Source organism: Asparagus officinalis, chromosome 1, assembly GCF_001876935.1.
Source record: "Asparagus officinalis chromosome 1, Aspof.V1, whole genome shotgun sequence".
Lineage (NCBI taxonomy): Eukaryota > Viridiplantae > Streptophyta > Magnoliopsida > Asparagales > Asparagaceae > Asparagus > Asparagus officinalis.
In genome coordinates, this window is record NC_033794.1 from 35156776 (window position 1) to 35177903 (window position 21128).

Below are 21128 nucleotides of genomic sequence, written 5' to 3' on the forward strand. Positions count from 1 at the left end.
TTATAAAACATCCAGATCAAAATTCATATGTAAGCCATAAAGACAAATACAAATATAAACACAAATACGAGAAATTATTGCTCAAACAAACAAACTAAACTTTTCTAAAAAGAAGTTTATGCTTTTTTCCTCCGAAAAGGGCAAGTCAATCTAAGGATCCAAAACACATTTTTTTCTTCTAAAAGCCAAAAGGAACGCATCTTTACATCATCAAAGAAACAAAAACACGAAAATAAAAAAAAAAAAAATCGGAGAAAGAAAAATTCTCAATCCCAACAAACCCCCCATCATCCTCTTCCGAGTAAGTTACACATGCGTGCCGACACATAACAAACCTCTCTTGACGTCACCATCTTTCTCTCTCTCTCTCTCTCTCTCCTCAACCCCCCCCCCCCACCCCACTCATTCTACTATTAACAAACATATTCATCTCTCTCTCTCTCTCCCCCCTCTTCAATACTTCTCCCCTTCTCTCCTCTTCCATTGAACCTCCAAATCCCCCTAAAATTTCCATCTTTTCCCCTGTAATTATCACATTATGCCTTTCTATTTTTAACCCATTTCCTTCCCTTTTTTTCCCCACTGCATATAAAGTTATATATAATACCATCATCATCTATCATCATACATATTTCTATTCTCATTTCATTTCTTTGGAATACTAAATAAATTAAAAAAGTAATAATAATTACAATAATAAATGGCCGTCGTGGCTGAGAACTCGGTCGCACCGCCCCGATCGCCGCCGAGAACAAGACTCCTCCGCGCCGGCGGATACGGCGGAGCCCGGCGAGACCGAGTACCAGAGAGAATGTTCGGAAGCTAGTTGATCTCTTATCGAAGCTCAATCCCTCAGCGAAGGAGTTCTTCCCTTCGTCTTATCCTGCTCCGGCAGTGGTCCCCACAGCCGGCGATGGCGGCCAGATGAATCCAGCGCCGGCGGCCGGCTCTCTGCTGATGCCCCCGTGCTTCGTGGCGATCGACGGATTATTATAATAATATTTATAGCAATCACAGTAGCAACAAGGATTCGAGCAGTGATGGGTCGGGCAATCACCAGCTCAATCGCAGAGTAAGGACTGATGATGATGATGCTGCTGATTTTATTTTTTTTATATATAAAAGTATTTTTAGCTTTGTTTTGGGGTTCTGGTTTTTGTTTGGTTTGATGGATTAGTGTTGAATTGGGGGGAAAGGAGTGATCTTTGAGAAGGTCTTTGATGATGGCTTGTTCTAATTCGATGAAGTCTTGTTGGGAATTTTGCAGAGGAGGAATGGGTCCAATCAAGGGCGGAGGAGGATGAGTGAGAGAGCGAGGAGAGCTGAGAGAGAGGACAGTATTAGGAGGACTGTGTATGTTTCGGACATTGATAATCATGTGAGTAGTGATTGTGTTTGCTGAAGAATATGGTTATTGTTATTTGTGATTCATGTAAATTTTGATTGAAATTTGATTATGGGTTAATTTCAGGTGACCGAAGAGCATCTTGCTGAGTTGTTTGCAAATTGTGGGCAAGTAAGTGTGTAGGACTGCAAAATTAACTACATGAACTTTGATTGTTTTGCTTGTTGATTGTATTGTTTTGGCTTATAAGATCTTTTTTTGCTATGTGAGAATGTTAGATATGATACATGAGCTATGTTCTTTCGTGTTTAGGTTTATGAAGTGAATGTTTATAGTTAGTGTTGTTAATGCTCTAGTGGGGGTTAAGACATTGGAACAGAGGCATTTTGAGATTCATTTATGATATTTGTGGATCAAGAAATTTGAATTACCTTGTGTTTTGCCATTATTTGCCGACACAGATAACATGCTATGGTCAGGCCGGTACTCGACACTTGTTCACAGAGGGATTCTATTATTGTATCTGTAAGATGTGATCAAAGTGATGACTTACCTTCTCTTCAATATTTATTTTGGTACCCTCGTAGGATATTATGTGTGTATCACTCACTTTCGTGATTTTCGCTGAAACAAAAATGTTAGGACATTTTGAAATTGAATATAATTTATTTTTAAATTTTCTCTCTATACAATGTCCTGCTTATTTTAAGGGATAACAGAAATAATAATGTGTCGTTACTTGAGCATTAACTGCTGTATCTTAATATCTTGTCTTACATATTTTTAGCGAGGAAAAATGGAACCAAGAGGATTATTGGATAGTCTTGAGTGTGTGATTCAATCTTTTTTGCTATTACTTTTTTATTAAGAACTGATGTCTTTGTTTTAGGGTGTAGTTGTTTAAAATGTTCTTTCATATTTATTCACACATCAGGAAAATATATGTTCTAAACTATCATGCGCTTATGTGAACTGCTGTGCTTCCTCTCTTCATCTTGTTTCTTCATTTACGGAGTTGAAGTCTCCTTAAAAGTCATATACAACTGCCTTATGTTGTTACTTAGCAGGTAAATCTGCCATGCGTAGTTGCATTACTAAATATATTGTTTCTAATATCTTTTCCTGTGACTAGAACGTGGACCTTCCACTAATTTATATCTGAATAGCTTATCTAGAAAAATTAGTTGCGTATCGTACGCATGTTTTCCTATACATCATATGATATCAAATCCAAAATAAAAATTTAACTTATGTTCTCATATTAATTTTGAAGTTGACTGACCTTCACTGAGAAGCAGTTTGTTTCACTTCTTTTCATGTCATTCAAGCTTTGTGTGTTGTTTTCTAGAAATTGTTGCATGTCTGTTTGTTCTGTCCATTTCTTACCCATATCATGTCTTGTTACCATATCAAACATCTAAAATACTTATTCAAAATCCACTAATGAATAATGCGCTCTCTCAATTACTGGATAAATTAATGGAATTAAATATTTATCTTTTATAATCAAAATTTATAACCTGCATCTTTAGCCTTATATTTGATCATCTCTCTTTTCTTTCTGTATCAATGGCTACATAAGCACTGGCCAATGTCATGCCATGTCTCTTCCAGTTAGGCGTCTTGTGGATATCATGTTATCCTTGTTAGATAATATATGCTCTCATATACCACTAGCTTCTATCATGTTTATGTGAGCATTTATCTTTTTATTGAATTACTTTGCGAAATGAATTCAAAATATAACAGGCTTATGAACTTTGAAGCATATGATCTAAAAGTTTAACAACTTACATGATTTTGTAGGCACATTTTCCAAGGTAGTATGGCTTAAAATTTCAAATCATCATAAAATAGTTCCGTCGATATTTTTCTTAAATGATAAGTTGAAACCAGAACTATACCTGATTCTCAGCCGATGAGCATCACATATGAATTAGGATACTGATTGCCTATATTGGTGCCCAACACTTAAATCTGACATAGTGAGAACCCAAACCTGAAGAAAACCAAACGGTCCAAACCATAACAAAAAATCTTAAGGGTAAGTTTGGGGTTAAATTTTGGTCCCAAAGGCTATACCCAACCTAGAATCCTATAGATATTGAGATTTAAGAATCCAAACCTCTAAAACCCGGATCACAACCCAGAACCTTAGGTGCTAATTGGGTTAATCTCTGGATGTTATACTGTTTGAGGCTAGGGTATTGCAAATCCTAACCCAAATGGCCGTAGTCTTTGACCTCCTTATTTGATTTCCGTAAACCCTAATCTTATAAATATAATCACCTAGACCACAAAGTACTTTCCGATTTTATGTTCTTGCCAAACTAGATCTTGTAGTTTCCATTAAGTAATTGCTGTAAGTTTTCTGGTTTAGCTTATTAGCATCTAAAGGATATGTACATTGATCAATGATACACTTTACTATGATCCATGTTGCGTTGCTAACGTCTGACACAATCTTGCCTGTTTAACACCTCTTTTGCTCTTGTTTTCCCATTCTATAGAATAAGGACATTACTTCATCTTCTGACAAAAATATCTATCTATTTAACTTGTTTCCCATGTTAAGTAGTCTCTTGCTCTTATTTCCATTATTCCAACTTCTTATTCACCAAAAAGGAAAAAGAAAAAAAGGGACAAAAGATATGAATCTTCATGTGCTCTCTCTCTTTTACACACGCAGAAACACATAATATGTTTTGTAGCTTGTAAGTCTTCACAAATGTTAGCTTCTTTATGGTTTCCAATTATTATTATTTTTTTTGCTTGTTAAGATGAGCAAGGAGAATTCTTCGTTAAATGATTGTTAGGTAATGACTGGTCTGGAAGAAGTCCTTTTTCTTCTTGTGTTATTGCGGAACTGTCATTTAAAGTTCAGATTACCACATTTGTGAATAATTTTTTTCTTTTTTCTTTTTCTTTTTTGAAATAAAGTAGATATAGATGAACTAAAGTTAATACATGTACAAATAGCTATATTTTTCTGTACTTTCTATTTCTAATGTTAAAGGTTTAGTGCCTTTTTGTATCTTGTTTCGCTAGAATTTTAGATATATGCACCTTTGGTTTGTATATCATCACTGTAATAAAAGTTTACTCATCCATGTAATGTCCTACATGACATATTCTTCGTGATGCATCTACATGTTTGGAACATTGCAAATGTTCCTACCATTACTATCTGAGTTGAGTCAAAGACATTTATTTTGCATTTTTTTTATAAAAAACGTTATGCTTACATTACTTTTTCCTTTCTTATATAAAGACTCTACAACATTGGACATAAAATTCATACGCTAAATATATCTAGTTCAATAAACCATGTTACATCTTAGATTAAAAAGTTAGGTATATAGATTCAAAAAATAAATACCTATCTTTCTTGTTGACACCTTGAACTTGGCTTGATATCTTACGCCCAATATTGTCTAGAAATCATAGGTATAATCGTATTAGAACTTCAGTATGCTAGATATTATCAGTATTTTCCACCATGAGTTCTTAACCGTGTCCAAAGGTCTTTCAACTTCCCAGTTTATCTCTGAATCCTCCCTATACAGTGTCTATTCTCTTTATATTCAGGTTAAATGAAAATAATGGATGACATGTGGAAATAGAAGCCCCAATCCCAAGAATTAACTGCTTCCTTTTGTCACTCTCATAATATGTTTTCTCAGGGAGCTAGCACGTGAAAAAAATTAAGCAAAGTGTTGTGTTCAGTGATCTTGCTTCTGTAGTTTCCTCTTTCTCACTCTAATAACTTTTTTGCTATTTCCATCCATAACCAATAAATTAGTTTTGTCCACATGTTCTTATGTTGATTTTATGTATCTCTTGATGATTCAAGGTAAATGATGCAAGGCGTTATTATAAGTACATTCTCTGCTTCTTTTTTCATTTTTCTCTCCATTTAGTTCCTTTACCTTTGCATGGTCACTTTAGCAGGTTAACCTGATCTACAGGATACTTGTTGTTAACTATACTAATTTCTCATCTTGAATAAACTTTTATTTGCATTATTTGGTAAGTGGTAAGATATGACTAGCTACATTATAGAGGACTAGGATGTTGATCCCCATCTCCTCCTTGCAAGCTAAAAATGTGTGTCGGTCATTATCCTGCATGCATTTTTCGAAACTTTTAAAGTTTTCTTACTTGTCTAATATTATGAATGGATATTCATTCATGGCAAAAGATACTATGAACTAAAACTTTAGCTATGTCCTGGTATAAACTATTAAGTTATTATGTTTTAATTGCTTTATTCATTTATTTAAGGTTTTTCCATATATGAATTGAAACATGAGCTTGAACAAAGAAGTGTAGCTTAGTCATGTTTTCATATATGGGTTTTGGAGAATCCTCATTCGTTTCATCCCCAGTTGTGCATGAATTAGACTCACGCCAATGCCTACATGTTATAAGTTCAAAACAACTGTGATGGGCTGAGAAACTTAAACATGTACTTATTACGATGCCTTTATATTACCCATTTTTTTACATGAATAGTCTATTAAAGGTCTGATATCACATTTAGGGTATGACGGTATGTTCAGTTGGAGATGTGGATGAAAAATTGATTTTCAAACAAATAGTACAGTGTATTGCATGTAAGAAAAGGTTGAAGACGTTTCTAAACATAGAGAAGCAGGGTTTATCATCATCTCAAAATTTATGTTTCCTCGTCCTCACAAAATGAAGCGAAGTTGGGTAGAAAATCGCTATCCACAATTTAAATATATATTTTTCACTTGCCAACTCATTATAAGCCACCCAAGTATTAAAAGTAATAGATGTAAATAGAAGTTGTTCCCCATAGGATACTCATGCCAGCCAAACAAGAGAAGTTGAACAGTTTTATAATGAGAAAAAAATTGATAAAACGAAGTGAATCCAACTGAAAAAGAAAAATGTTTATTTAATTATTTCCAAGTCACACTTTGAAAACTCATGCAAAACACGTCCTTATAGGAAACTATATGCAATAGAATATATTGCACAAGTGAGTTATTATAATATTCCTGTGTCATTTCTCGTCGGGAATAAATTGTTGTCACTGGCCTTGTGCTTTCACCAGATAACCTGGGTATAACCATGATAGCTTTGGCTACTGTTATTGTTTTGGAGGTCAAATATTTCTCTTTTGAATGTGGATTGAGTATCTAGCTTCTGAATCAATAAGGTTATACATTCATTGCTTTTAATAGTTTTATTTACAATTCAAATAATCTAATTTCAAATCAGGGAATGTTAAAATAGGAATTACCAGTGTTAGAGTATATTCATGCATTAATAATATGTTAAATCATATGTTTGAAATCTCAAAATCAGTTAACAGTTTTGGTTTGTCTTACAGTATTATCAGTACATTTTTTATAGTTTCAGATCAAAATTGTCAGTACATAAGTTACTTTCAACTTAACCTTTTCAGTCACTGAGTTTCTTTCTCCTCAATATAACTCTATAAAGTCAGTTATTTATACTTCGAACCTCAAATGTACTCTTGCATTAAGCCATTATTAGCCAATATCAGACCATATTATTCACATTCCCAGTGGTATCGGCAAGCTTTAGTGGGATAAGATTAGCATGCTTGAAATCTGATACTGTGCAGTTGGTAAGTATTGGTATCAGCTAATGTGTTAAGCTTTGGTCCAATCTTTTTAGCAGTTAATACGACAAACATGTATATATGTTGCCTAGGTACGGGTACAGGTGCGGGTACGGGACACGGAAAATTTGTAAAAAATAGGGTACGGGGACACGGCTATATATATATAAAATGATTCACTTTAGATCAATATTCCAAAAGTTAAAACTATATTCATTGCATAGGAAATAGAGTAGAAAGCTATTTTTACTTTAATTAAAAATTTAGAACTAATATTATTACCTAGATCTAAGTTGCATGGAAACTGGTACGGGTGCGGGTACCACCGTACGGGTAGGGGACACGACAAAACTGTAAAATGTTGGGTACGGGTTCAAACTACATATATATATTGAATTAATAATGTACATGAGATAATTTTTTTCTGCTTCATGTGTCATTAGAATTAAAATTTCGATCACATTTTTGAGTTTATTTTATCATATTAACTATCGTGAATTGTAAACTACTCATTTTTTACTAGACATCTAAACAACCCATTAACTATATAGTTTTGAACTTGGGTATGGACTGAAACGAACCCAACCCGTATCCCATTAGTTTCAAAAGACGGATTTGAAGTGTAAGTTCTACGTCCAGGAAGTCTTTGAAAAGTGTTTTAAATTAACACATATATCATATAATTGAGTACATGTTGTAATAAATGTATGCATATATTCAGAGGCGAGCATACCAAGCCCTAGGAGCTTGTTTCAACCCATATAAAGCTTTTTGTACCCGGTAAACATGATTAGGAAAAGCATGATCTATAAAACCGGGGGGGGTTGCTCAACGTACACTTCCTCTTCTATAAAACCACTTAAGAAAGCACTTTTGACATCCATTTGAAATAGTTTGAAATTTTTAAAACTAGCAAATGCCAAAAACAGACAACCATGTCTGATTAAGATCAAAGTGCATCAATGATCCCATACAAGATCAGTGATGTAGCTTGGGTGGTCTAAAGCCTTTTTCGGAATATTATTTGCGAACTTTGAAAATTTAAAATTTTTCTACATTTTTTCTTTATATATATATATATATATATATATGCTTGAAATCTGATACTGTGCAGTTGGTAAGTATTGGTATCGGCTAATGTGTTAAGCTTTGGTCCAATCTTTTTAGCAGTTAATACGACAAACATGTATATAACACAACCATGTCTGATTAAGATCAAAGTGCATCAATGATCCCATACAAGATCAGTGATGTAGCTTGGGTGGTCTTCTTCATGCATAGCCAAAACCCAAAACTCATCATTTAAAGCATCATTAACCTTTTTAGGTTCTAGTTGAGATAGAAATGCAACATTACCACATTCACTCAAGGCTTTTGAGCGAGTTATAACTCCTTTTGAAGGGCTCCCAATGATTTGTTCTTTTGGATGGTTTGATGTGAATTTCCAAGCTTTAGGTGGTTCAACTTGTTCTTGAGCATTGGTGCTATCTACATCCTTTTGAACTTCTATGGTGGGAGTGTCATTGATTTGCAACAAGTCCAATCCTCCCTCAATATCATCATCATCATTATCCTTCCTAGGCAAAACAACTTGAGAGCCAACATTAGTCTCATCAAAAGTAACGTTTATAGACTCTTCAACAACGAGGTTTCGTTTATTGAAGACGCTATAAGCCTTACTTCGAGGTGCATAACCCAAGAAAATACCAACATCAATTTTGGAATCAAATTTATCATGGTGATCTTTTGTATTTAAAATAAAACATTTGCAACCAAAGACACGAAAATAGCCAATGAAAGGAGTTTTTCCAAAATTTTATACTTTCAGGTAAGGAAAAATATTAGACATGTTTCATTTTTCCTATGTGTGGAGTTAGTTGATGTTATATCTGGCAGTCATTTATGCAACTATGTTTCTCTGATTAATTTTAATTGTCCATATTGAAGGTAGTTGATTGCCGGGTTTGTGGTGATCCCCACTCAATTCTTCGATTTGCTTTCATAGAGTTTGCTGATGAAGGTACATCATATATAAGCCTATTATCTTTTATTACTATACATACTAAGCAATTTGAATTTTCTTCTAAAATCATAATACTAGTCTTTTTTGTATAATAGATGGTGCAAAGGTAGCACTTAATCTTGGAGGCACCATGCTCGGTTATTATCCTGTCAGAGTGTTACCTTCCAAGACAGCTATCTTGCCTGTGAACCCTAAATTTCTCCCAAGGGTATGTGTTCATTCTTTTTGTCGTATTGTATGTGGAATCTTATAGTTATTTTTCAATAAATATTTTCAAGTTGAGATTTGTTGCAGTCTAATGATGAAAGGGAGATGGTTGTGAGGACAGTCTATTGTACAAACATTGATAAGAAGGTAGTCATATTTTTCCCTATGGTATGTAATTCAATGGGTTGATTTCACAAATCCCCCTGAAATTTGAGGTGTTTTGCACATAACCCCCCTGAATTTTTTAATCTCCCCCTGAACTTTGGGGTCTCACAACCCCACCCCCACCCCCTTTTACACTTTTATCAGCTGACAAAATAGCTCTTAAGCGAGGGGGAAAAAAATCCCTTAGTTGGGGGGAGTGGGTACATGTTGCCTGTAAATGAAAAATGACTAAATTGAGGACTTTTCCCTGTCAAGGATGCCTTAGTCATTCTCCAACTATAGATAGGACGGTTCGGTGAGAAAACTCCAAAGCTCAGGGTGGTTTCTGTGTGACACCCCAAATTTCAGTGGGGTTATTTGCACCACACCCCCCCCATAAAAAAAAGTTCAGGGGGATTCTGTAAAATTAACCTAATTTAATTGGAAATAACATAGATAATCATATATATCACGGCCCTGAAAGATCGTGTTGTTCATTGAAACCTTGTAATTTGACACTTTTTCATTTTTTGCAGGTCACTCAAGCTGATGTAAAAGTTTTCTTTGAACATGCCTGTGGTGAGGTTGGTATACTGTTTGCAAACTTGTACTTTAAAGCGTGATTTCAGGAATTCATTTGTTAACATAATTTGTATTCTTCAGGTTTCTCGTCTGAGGCTTCTTGGAGATAATGTGCACTCGACGCGCATAGCATTTGTCGAGTTTGTTCAGGTAATCATCTCTAAAATTTGTCTTCCATGGTTGAATCATTCAATTATATTCTTTTTAGCATTAAATTGCCTTCAATATTTGAGTATGGTTAGATAATCATTAGATGCCATTCTCGTCTGCTACATGTTTCCTTGTCTTTGAATTAATGTTTGTTCCAATATTTTCATAAATGTCGCGAGTTTAAAGTACATTATGTAATTTACGGTGCATTGTGTAATTCTCTTTATATATATGCGATAGGGGGTAAATAATAACCAAAGTTGCAAGCGCACAACTATCAAACTATAGTATACAAAAATGTCAATCCCACGAGAAAGGTCTTGTAGGAGATAATCAAAACTGGTTTTAAGTTGTGTGTGTGACAATTAGGAATGATAGGAGTGGTTGTGGAGAGATAAAAAGAGTGATTATGATTATAAGCAAATAAAACAAAAATAGATTAAGAGGGGAGACAGAAAGATGAAAAAATAGAGGAAAATAAAATCAAAAAATAAATAAAGAAAAAAAAATCAAGAAAGTAAAAGATGGAGGATTCAATTAGAGATATGAAGAATCTAGAATTGAATCCGCTAGTTAATTTTATGTGAAAATTATGAACTATTCTCTTTTTATCACATTTTACTTAAGATTTATTAAGCATAGACTATCAAACCAGTTAAGGAAAGCATAGCCTATTAAATCATCATCCAAGTAAAATTAACATTCATAAAAAGAATAACAACTAGATATTTATTCTATAATTCATAAACATAACCTATAAAACCACTCAAGATAAGCATAGAGTATTAAATTCTTATTTTACTAATTAGTTCTCTAGTTGATTATCCTAAACATAATTATTTTAAGCACAAGAGAATAATCTCACAAATTATAAAAGAATTCAAACTAGTTTCATATAACTTTAGAATTCTTACAAGAATTAGTTTCACATCTTAGAAAATAAAAATAAAGAAATAAAATCTAGACTAGAGAGAATAAAAAAAGAGAATGAAAATAAGAACTAACTACAAAGAGGAAAATAAGAATAAAGATTAAAGACCTAAACTATGAACAAAAAGAAAAGAACATAAAAGAAAATTTAAACTATGCAAGAATATAAATTTATACTACAAATTAAAAAGGCAAAAAAATAATATAAAAATAAAGACATGAAAGTAACTCTACTTTACAATGCATCAAAATAAATCTACAACAAGAGGGTTCTAGCCCCTTGAATAACTAAAATAAGAAAAGAAAATATTATAAGAAAATAAAAGATAAAAAGGAAAATTTACATTGCAAGAGGGTTGTAGCCTCTTGAAAGCAAATCTTCATATTCATCATCATCATCAAATAAATAGAAGAAAAGAAAATATGAAGATGTGAATTTTTATTATTAATTACAACAAAGTTATAATTTTTGGAACGTCTTCTCAATTAAGAGTAATCCTCTACTCCAAATAGAGTTTTTATTAAACTTTTCACACTCAAACCCTGACCTTCTATCCTTATTTATAGTCTACAGCAAGCAACAAGAACTATAAGATTTTACTTGGGCACCAATGATTAAATCTTAGCCACAAAACAAGTTTGTTACGAATCAATCGGTTGACCAACCGATTGGAATTTTAAATTCTAAAAAATATAGATAGCTCTGTCTCATCTAAATAGGTGATTTTCATATATTATATGTTAAATTTCGCCTTCCGGTTGAGAAATATCGTCGTTTTTTGTAGCTAATCATCTTGAGCATGATTTCAACTTGATTTCTTTTTATATTAGATCCTTACTTCTTCTGCTTCTGTAGATCGCTTGACTTTATCCCAGCCTTTTTCTTTTAAAAGGTTAAAAAGAAATAAGGAAATTTGAGTTCTGTTTTAGCTCTTATTCATTAATGCTTCATTAACTTGCAAATTAAGATAAACATATTATTAGTAACATATTTATTTAAATAAGTTAGATAATGAGTGTATAAAAATATAATAAAAATATGATTATCAAATACCCCACACCTAAACTTTTGCTAGTCCTCTAGCAAAGAAAGAAAATAAAAAGGAGAGAAAGAAAAATCCTTACTCACTTTCACAGGAATCGCGGTTGTATTTAGTGCATACAACAAGATTTTAAATCCCAAGGTTACCCTAGAGGACGAGTTGTAGTCTCATGAGGGTTTACAGTGAATATACTCACAAAATTAGATTAACTTGTCAATTTTAAAAAATTAGTGAATATAAAATTTAATTGATATATTTTAACATTCTAATTGAATCTAGTTTTTACTCAAGAAAATATTTTTATATATAACTCTAAGGTAAATCTTTTAGAAAATCTTTTCATTATAGTACAAAACTAAGTTTAATTTAGAAATTTAATTTGAAAGTTTTGAAAAGAACATGCTAACTCTTTATTTCAAATACTTTTCAAGTCTTTTGATCAATATATTTTTCAAAAATATATACAAATATAACTATATATATATATATATATATATATATATATATATTCCTTTATACAAATAGGAGGATTAGAGATTCACTGTTCATGCTACAGTAATACTACAGTAACATTTACTGTATCATTATTACTGTAGCTAACAAATAATTAAAAATATTACTGTAGCACACGGGTATACTGTAGCATTTAAAAGATACTGTATCAGAGCGGGATACTGTAGCACTTTCAAAAATTCAAATCATGCCATCTTAAAAAAGCGGGATTACTGTAACAAAAAAAAATACCGTGCTTTGCACGGATCGCAAACTAGTATATATATATATAGGAGAAGTGTTCCTGAGGTGACGTCTTAGATAATCATGTAAGGACGTGACCTAAAATCACATGATTGAGCTACATTGCAGATGATCCGTTCCGTTGAACTTGATCTACATATTCTAAAACCCCAACACACTAAGTTTAGGGTGAACCCATCGTCGTTTGACCCTTCATCCACTCGTATCGATTTTAACGGTTTCGAATGAATAGAACTTTTCACATGGCACGAAGGGTCAAACGCGATGTGTTAGAATATGTAGATCAAGTTCAACGGAGCGGATTATCCACAATGTAGCTCAATCATGTGATTTTAGGCCGCGTCCTTAGATGACTAAGGAGTCACATTAGGAACATTTTTCCATATATATATATATATATATATATATATATATATATATATATATATATATATATATATATATATATATATATATATATAAATTTTAATTTCCTTAGTGATTTTGTTCTATTTTATCGAGCTTTCTAAGTGACCATTTAACAAGTTTTAGGCCAATGAATCCCAACATAATTGGGCTTAGGTCATTAAGTATGAAAATACTCATTAGGCTTAATTACTCGGCCAATTTAGGGTTTATAAGATAGAATCATCTTGAATTTCAAGAGAATTTTTATTGGTGCTCATTTTTCACTCTCTTTTTATTGCAAAGTTAGTTTTTTACTATATATATGTGTATAGGTATACATATCTTGAAAAATATTTAGATCAAGGCAACTTGAAAAATTATTTTCTACTCTAAGCTAAGCATGCAAAAATTGCATTACTTTAATTAAAAATCTAAGTTAAAACTTTAATGAAGTATACTACTGCGAAAATTATTTCTTAATTGATTTATTTAGAGTTATCATAAAAGGTTAATTTGAGTATCAAACTAACTAAGAATTAAAAAATTTAAAATTTATCAAGTAGATCTATTATTAAGTAACTCTATTAAGTTGGCAAGTGATAATATTTTAATGAAAATGACATAAAAAAAGAGAGAAAGTGATAAAATAAAGAGGAAAAATGACTAGTCTCCACCTCCACATTTAAATTTTAGATTGCCCTCAATGCAAACTGTATGATGTACAAAGTAAAGCAGATAAGAAATAAAGCAATTAAATTTGTTCGGTTGATCTAGAACAAAGAGAAAAACTACAACTACATTTGAAGAGGATGAAGTCAAAATTTTATTGTTTATTTTTTTCTTCTTTTTTTATCATCATTTTTTCAGAAATTTTTCCATATCTTTTTTTTCATATCTTTTTTCCTCACATTTTTTCTTTTGTTATTTTTCTTTTTTTAAAGAACAAGAAACTCTCAAACGAGAGAAGAATAAATTATTTTTATTGTTTTTATTATTATGAGAGAAAACATAAAGATGTAGAATAAAGGATTAAACATAAAAAACTTATGCTCTACATCAAATCTCAACTTATTGTTAAAAATTCTACCTCGAATTTTAAAGAAATCTAGAATGATAAACTCAAAAATGTGCTTAAACTCTGTATACTCCGTAGTTTTCAATAATTTCTGCAACAATTGAAGGTAGGTATCAATAATGTTATGCATTTTGGATTTCTAATCCTCAAATTTGAGCCTAGATTCTTTATTAACGAAAGTTTGTCCTAACACAACCAGTTCTTCTTTAAAAAATTCCTCAAACCCAAGATTCATTGTTAAGGTATGAAAATTCAATTATTGTTTGTTTTCTAGGAATCTAAGGTCATCAGCAAAAAGTTATTTAGAACTATGATCAGAGAAACATGTATCTAACATAGTTGCTTTGTTCTAAAACACTTGATCTGATTCTAACACATCTAATATCTTCAGCTCCTCACTGAAGATTTCCTTAAAGCTCAGCTCTGACTTATTCTCTTCTTTGGGAAAATGCATGTCATAAAGAATGGGTGATTTAAGATTTGCTATTTCTTTAGTTTTTTTTAAAAATGGTTTAATACGGATTAATCGATTGGTATCATCCTTAATCCAAACTTGCTATACCAAAACACATACTTTTTGGATTTTCCCTCTTTTTTCCTTTTTTTTTAACTAAAAAGAGAATAAGAAAAAAATCCTTTTAAAAAACAAAAGTTAGTTAGTTTTTCCTTCTTTTAAGACCTAATAGATTAATGAAAGAAGAAAAGAATAATAAAAGAAAAATCTAACTAAAACAAATAAAAAGCAACCACTTTGAAACAATCACTCTTATTTCTAGGATTAAGCATAAGACTCAACTAGATCAGCTCCTAACTGAAAATTGCTTGAGTGAAAACACTGAAGTTTACTTGGTCAGTTAGCTAGATAAGGATAGTACTAGAGGAAGGCCAAAGACCAATTAAACACATCTTTCCTTGCGGAGCGCTTTACACAATCCCTAAATCTTGCCTTAGATACCAACATGTTCAAGTACATTTAAACCGGTTCACTTAAGGATTTCTTGTTTCTTAATTGAGCTCAAATCGTTAGGGGCCAACGTCTAATAAGTTTTAAAAGACTTGGATTTGTGTAGTGAGGAATTAGAGATTTGTGGGCTAAGGAAATGGTGATGAAATCCCTTACCTTATCTTGATTAAGGAATATTGCTCTTAAGAATATTTTCAAGTGTGTCAAATCAAGATGCTCAAATCACTTTGGTGAATTCCTAACTATATGCAATGCAACCCTAGGAATTAAAAGCAACTATAAAGGATGCAAAAAGGAAAATATTTTTATTTTTTAATTAGGGTCAACAACAAACAAACAAATGTGAGAGAACGAGCTTTTGTTTGGATTTATTATCTTGTTAGTAGTTATTTAAATGGTGGGTGGACTTTATAAGGGTCGACAAAAAAAAAATTTGTTTTGTTTTCATTAGCTCTTAATTGTCTCTAATGTGAAAAGCCTAACTAGAAGGTGGAATTAAAAATGTAAGAAAGAGAACTTACCTTTTCAAGCAAATATTCTCTCTAATTTTTAACTTTTTCCTTCAAAGTTGTTCCTTCACACTTAAACACACAAATTTAATGAACAAAAATAGAGAATTTCTAATTACAAGCACCTTCCCCGACAACTGCGCCAAAAACTTGATAGGGGGTAAATAATAACCAAAGATGTGAACGCACAACTATCAATGTATAATATAGAAAAATATTGATTCCACGAGGAAGATGTTGTAGGAGATAATCAAAATTAGTTTTTAAGTTGTGCGTGTGACAATTATGAATGATAAAAGTGGTTATGGAGAGATAAAGAGAGTGGTTGTGACTATATGTGAATAAAACAAAAATAGATTAAGAGGGGAGAAAGAAAAGATAAAGAAATAGAGGAAAATAAAATAAAGAAATAAATAAAAAAATCAAGAATAAAGAGAAAAATCAAAAGAGTAAAAGATGGTTGATTCAATTACAAATATGAGGAATCTAGAATTGAATCCGGTAGTTAATTTCACTCAGAAATTATGAACTTTTCTCTTTTTCTCACATTTTACTTAAGATTTATTAAGCATATACTATTAAACCTCTAAAGAATAGCATAACCTATTAAATTATCATCTAAGTAAAATTAGCATTCATGAAAAGAATAACAACTAGATATTTATTCTAGAATTCATAAGCATAACCTATCACACCACTCAAGATAAGTATAGATTATCAAATTCTTATTTTACCAATTAGCTCTCTAGTTGATTACCCTAAACATGATTATTTTAAGCACAAGAGAATAATTTATAAATTATAAAATAATTCAAACTAGTTTCATACAATTCTAAAATTTCTACAAGAATTAGTTACACATCTTTGAAAATAAGAACAAAGAAATAAAATCTAGACTAGAGAGAATAAAAGAAAGAGAATGAAAATAAAAACTAACTACAAAGAGGAAAATAAGAATAAAGAATAAAGATTAAAGATCTAAATTATGAACAAAAAGAAAAGAACATAAAAAGAAATCTAAACTATGCAAGAATATAAATCTATAATATAAAATAAAAAGGTAAAAAAATAATGTAAAAATAAAGACATGAAAGTAAATCTACTCTACAATGCATCAAAATAAATCTAAAACAAGACGAATCTAGCCTCTTGAATATCTAAAATAAGAAAAGAAAATATAATAAGAAAATAAAAGATAAAAAGCAAAATTTACAGTGCAAAAGGGTTGTAGCTTCATGAAAGCAAACATTCATCTCTATTTTCATCTTCATCATTAAATAATGAGAAGAGAAGAAAAATATGAAGAGGTGATTTTTTTTTATTAATTACAGCAAAATTATAATTTTTGAAAGGTCATCACAATTAAGGGTAACCCTTCTCTCCAAATAGAGTTTTACAAATATTTTTATATTTAAACCCCTCATCTTCTACCCCTATTATAGTCTACAACAAGCAACAAAAATCATTAGATTTTACTTGGGATCTAACGATTAAATCTTTGCCACAAAACAAGTTTGTTACGTACCCACTGATCGGTCAATTGATTGACTAATCGGTTGAACAATTGATTGGCTAATCAGTTGACCAACCGATTAGAATTTTAAAATTCTGAATAATGCAGATAGCTCCATGTCATTGAGATAGGCGATTTTTATATATTTTATGTTAAATTCCGCCTTCCGGATTGGAAGATATCGTTGTTTCTTTGTGGCTAATCATCTTGAGCATGATTTCAACTTGATTTCTTTTTATATTGGATCATTTCTTCTTTGGCTTCTATAGATCGCTTGTCTTGATCCCGTGCTTTAATAAAAGATTAAAAAAATGAGGAAATTTGAGTTCTCTTTCGGCTCTTATTAATTAATTCTTTATTAACCTGCAAATTAAGATAAAACTTGTTATTAGTGACATATTTGATTGCTCAGTATTATACAGTACTCTGTTGATTGATTTTTCTTCCATATTGAATTCTTCTCAGAATTCTATCTAACAAGTGCATCGCATGCTTACATCAATCTTGCTCCTTTAATTTTGCCAAAAGAAAGCGTCTATAGTTCTGTATGGCTTTACTCTACAGTTACATGGAATATAGTATATCCATAAACCTGCAGAAAGTACTTCTATCCTTGGAGATTTATTTGCACTTTCCATTTACACAATTAACTTTTTTCAAATTTTGTTTATAAAAAATGCTTTGCAATTTTATCGGTTTTTCACAAACTACTTATTTTGTGATTTCATTTTTATTCATTGGCAGGCTGATAGCGCCATTTTAGCTCTGAATTGCAGTGGAATGTTTTTGGGAGCTCTTCCCATCAGGTATAAATCATCATATATATCTCCCGTCATATCTCCTTGGAAATTTCACAAATTATCATGAACTTCGTGTGTTTGCTCAAAGTAACCATAAAATATTTTTATTAGATAAAAATGCCATGATTTTTTTTTCCACTGAACTACCATGTCCAACGACACTTAGGGCAACGGCCTGTTTGGATCTTTTTTTGGTAAACCATGTAATAACTACAGTAATATAGCCAACTCAGTCACATCAATCCCCTATTTGGCCAAACAAACGACCCCCTATTTGCATTTGCCCAAACAAACAACGCAAAGGCTATAGTACTGTTGTAGCATGGCAGCTAAGGGTCCGTTCGTTTCGCAAAAAAAACTTGGAAATTAAAGAATAGGAAACCTATTTCCTATAATAATTGTTTTGAGGTTGTTTGGTTGAGTTAAAAAAGAATGAAATTATAGAATAGGAGATGAGATGAGATGAGTTGTCACCTTATTATTAGATGATGTGAGTGATTTTTAAAAAAAACTTGTTTTGAGGTTGTTTGGTTGGTTAAAAAAATAAGGAAATGAATTGGATGTATATTATTGGATGATGTTTTGAGGTTGTTTGTTTTTGGTTCATTTTTAGAAATAAGAAAATAGATGAGATGAGTTGGAGGTATATTATTGGATGATGTGACACATACTTAAGGAAATTAATTTCTTGTTTTTTTTTTTTGAGGAAATGGATGGAAATGAAGGTTTAATGAGATGAGATGAGTTGTCACAATATTATTGGATGATGTGTGTGATTTTTAAAAATGGGATAAGATGAGATGTGATGAGTTGGATGATGTGACACATTTCTTGTGTTTGGTTTATTTTTAAAGGTAAGAAAGGAGATGAAATGAGATGAGTTAGAGGATAAAAATAATATTTTATTGGATGTTGTGGGTGAGTTTTAAGGATGGAAATGGATAAAAATATTATTTTATTGATTTCCTAGTACCGATTTCCTTTTTTTGGTTTTTAGGAAACCAACCAAACAGCCCCTAAGTTATCGAGCTAAGTTATCATGTACTTGTGCGCCTGACCTGTTTTGACAAATTTTGTCCTATTTTACTTTTTTTACTTTTATTGAGAAAGTTTTTATGTTTAGGGTTGATAGCTATTAATGCGAATGGTTTACATTTTAATGAAGAAGTGAACACAATTAGCAACAATTTTCCGCTTCATGGTACTTTATAATTTTGAAAGGTCGCATTTTTTCTAATTAAAAAAAACCTTTATGATAGTTTTGTTCAAAACCTGCAAAGTTCATGAAAGTTTTATAATCTGTGAAAATTTGTCCTATGTCTTTCATTTCCACATGCATTATTTAAATTTCATGCGCCATAAGTTATATTTATATATTTTTCAGGGTTAGCCCTTCAAAGACACCAGTTAGGCCTCGAATTCCTCGCGCAATATCAAACTGATCTGCGATTAATCTAACAACTGGAATGATTCGGGAGTCATAACCGATGAATGAATGAGTGAGAATTTACTTTTCATCCGAGAAATCCGACATTTTTATTATCAAAGACATCTTTAGCAATTAAACATAGTGAAAACTCCTGATGTTTCTATGGCACTTAATTTCCCTTTTTTTTTTAATGCTCGAAGAAGGAACCGAGTGAATGAGACTAATTTAATCTGTTGTTGTTGTTTCGGAGATTGTTGGATTTTGTGATCTTCTCCGGTAACTCCCTTGCAATCTATTAAGCTTTGATAGGTACTATCATGTGCTTTTGAGCAAATATCTACTATCATTGATAGATTTTCTTTCAATGGTTTAACAGTTCTGTTCTGTGGTATTTTTATTTTTATGATTACAGTTTTGTTTAAAGAGAAGTTATTTTTATCCATTTTCATGCAATTAGTTTGGTTCCCTTTGTGAAAGAGGTTAATATTCTTAATTGTTTAATGTATTATGCTAAAACTTTTTTTGCATTTGTGATGCACACTTTTAATGAAAACTTTTTTCGTGTATCGGTAATTTATATATTTACTAAATTTTAGTTTCGTAGTTGTAGTGTCTTTAGAAGACAGTATGCTTGAATCTTCATTTTTACTTAAATATTTGTGTCAATTCTTCACAATACAAAAGTCAGATGTGCAGATACTAAAGAAATCTTTTAAAAATAGAAGCGAAAAGATAATGCCAGAAAGTAATGATATCTTTTTCCCAAAAAGAGAAAGTTCTTTAACTTTCTATCAAAATAGGAAAACTCGTTCACTTTTTATAAAACTGAGAAAGATTTCAATAAATACAAAGATGCTGGCAGTTCATGATTTTAAAGACTATATATAAGAAGGAAACAAGTATAATTGTCGGGCGTGGAAAAAAAATTCATTTAACTTTTTGGTTTAAACTTCTGCATACATAGCCATTGAACACAAATATCTAGCGAGTTGCAGAAAATATATTAGTTTATACTACATGCCAATCTAATGAATATAAAAGTTAATTTAAAATTTATTCGGATAAGTATTTTGGGCCTATGAGTTATTTTTGGAAGTTGGTGGGTTAAGAATGAATGGTAGTATAACTTTGAGTTTATAGGCAAACAAAATCTTTTCCTTTTTCAGTTGAGATTTTAAAATAAATCAAGGTAAAAGTTTTGATTTAGGGGCTGTTTGGTTCGTTTCCTAGATATAGGGAAATGCAATTCCATGTAAAGAAACACAAGTTTTGAGTTTTCCAAACTTTTCCAAGAAATAGATTGTTTTGGTTTGGTTCGCACATAAAAATGGTGGGAAACCAATGTATTTATTTTTCTTATGTTTGGTTTGCATGAGAAAAAGGGAAAACTTTTGTTGATTTGACATTTCCCACTTTTCTTGTGTTTGGTTGGTTTTGAAGTTTGTTTTATGGTCACCATGGTAAAATTACCCCCACTATATACAAATTTATTTGTGCTCATTATATGAGGTAATCTTAGTCATAGAAAAGTTCGAATGTAACATGAACAAATAATAATATCCCGAATGAATTATAAATTTCTATTAGTATTAATGAAATCATACGAAACCTGAAATAACATGAATCAATTGTTATGAACTGCGTACCTGATTTG

General features: G+C 31.4%; 1 protein-coding gene across 1 annotated transcript; it reads left to right on the top strand.

Annotated features, from left to right (window-relative positions):
- LOC109822668 (polyadenylate-binding protein-interacting protein 9-like) lies at positions 427-19808 on the top strand. Its single transcript, XM_020388905.1, has 10 exons — positions 427-1072; positions 1268-1378; positions 1472-1516; positions 8910-8982; positions 9081-9193; positions 9280-9339; positions 9873-9920; positions 10000-10068; positions 17990-18051; positions 19430-19808. The coding sequence occupies exons 2-10, from the start codon at positions 1301-1303 to the stop codon at positions 19485-19487; spliced, it is 606 nt and encodes a 201-aa protein (XP_020244494.1). The 5' UTR covers positions 427-1072; positions 1268-1300; the 3' UTR covers positions 19488-19808.

Coding starts and splice junctions, on each gene's coding strand:
- LOC109822668 (XM_020388905.1), top strand. CDS start 1,301: ATGAGTGAGAGAGCGAGGAGAGCTGAGAGAGAGGACAGTATTAGGAGG. Junction 1,517..8,909: donor TGTTTGCAAATTGTGGGCAA/GTAAGTGTGTAG, acceptor TCCATATTGAAG/GTAGTTGATTGCCGGGTTTG. Junction 18,052..19,429: donor TTGGGAGCTCTTCCCATCAG/GTATAAATCATC, acceptor TATATTTTTCAG/GGTTAGCCCTTCAAAGACAC.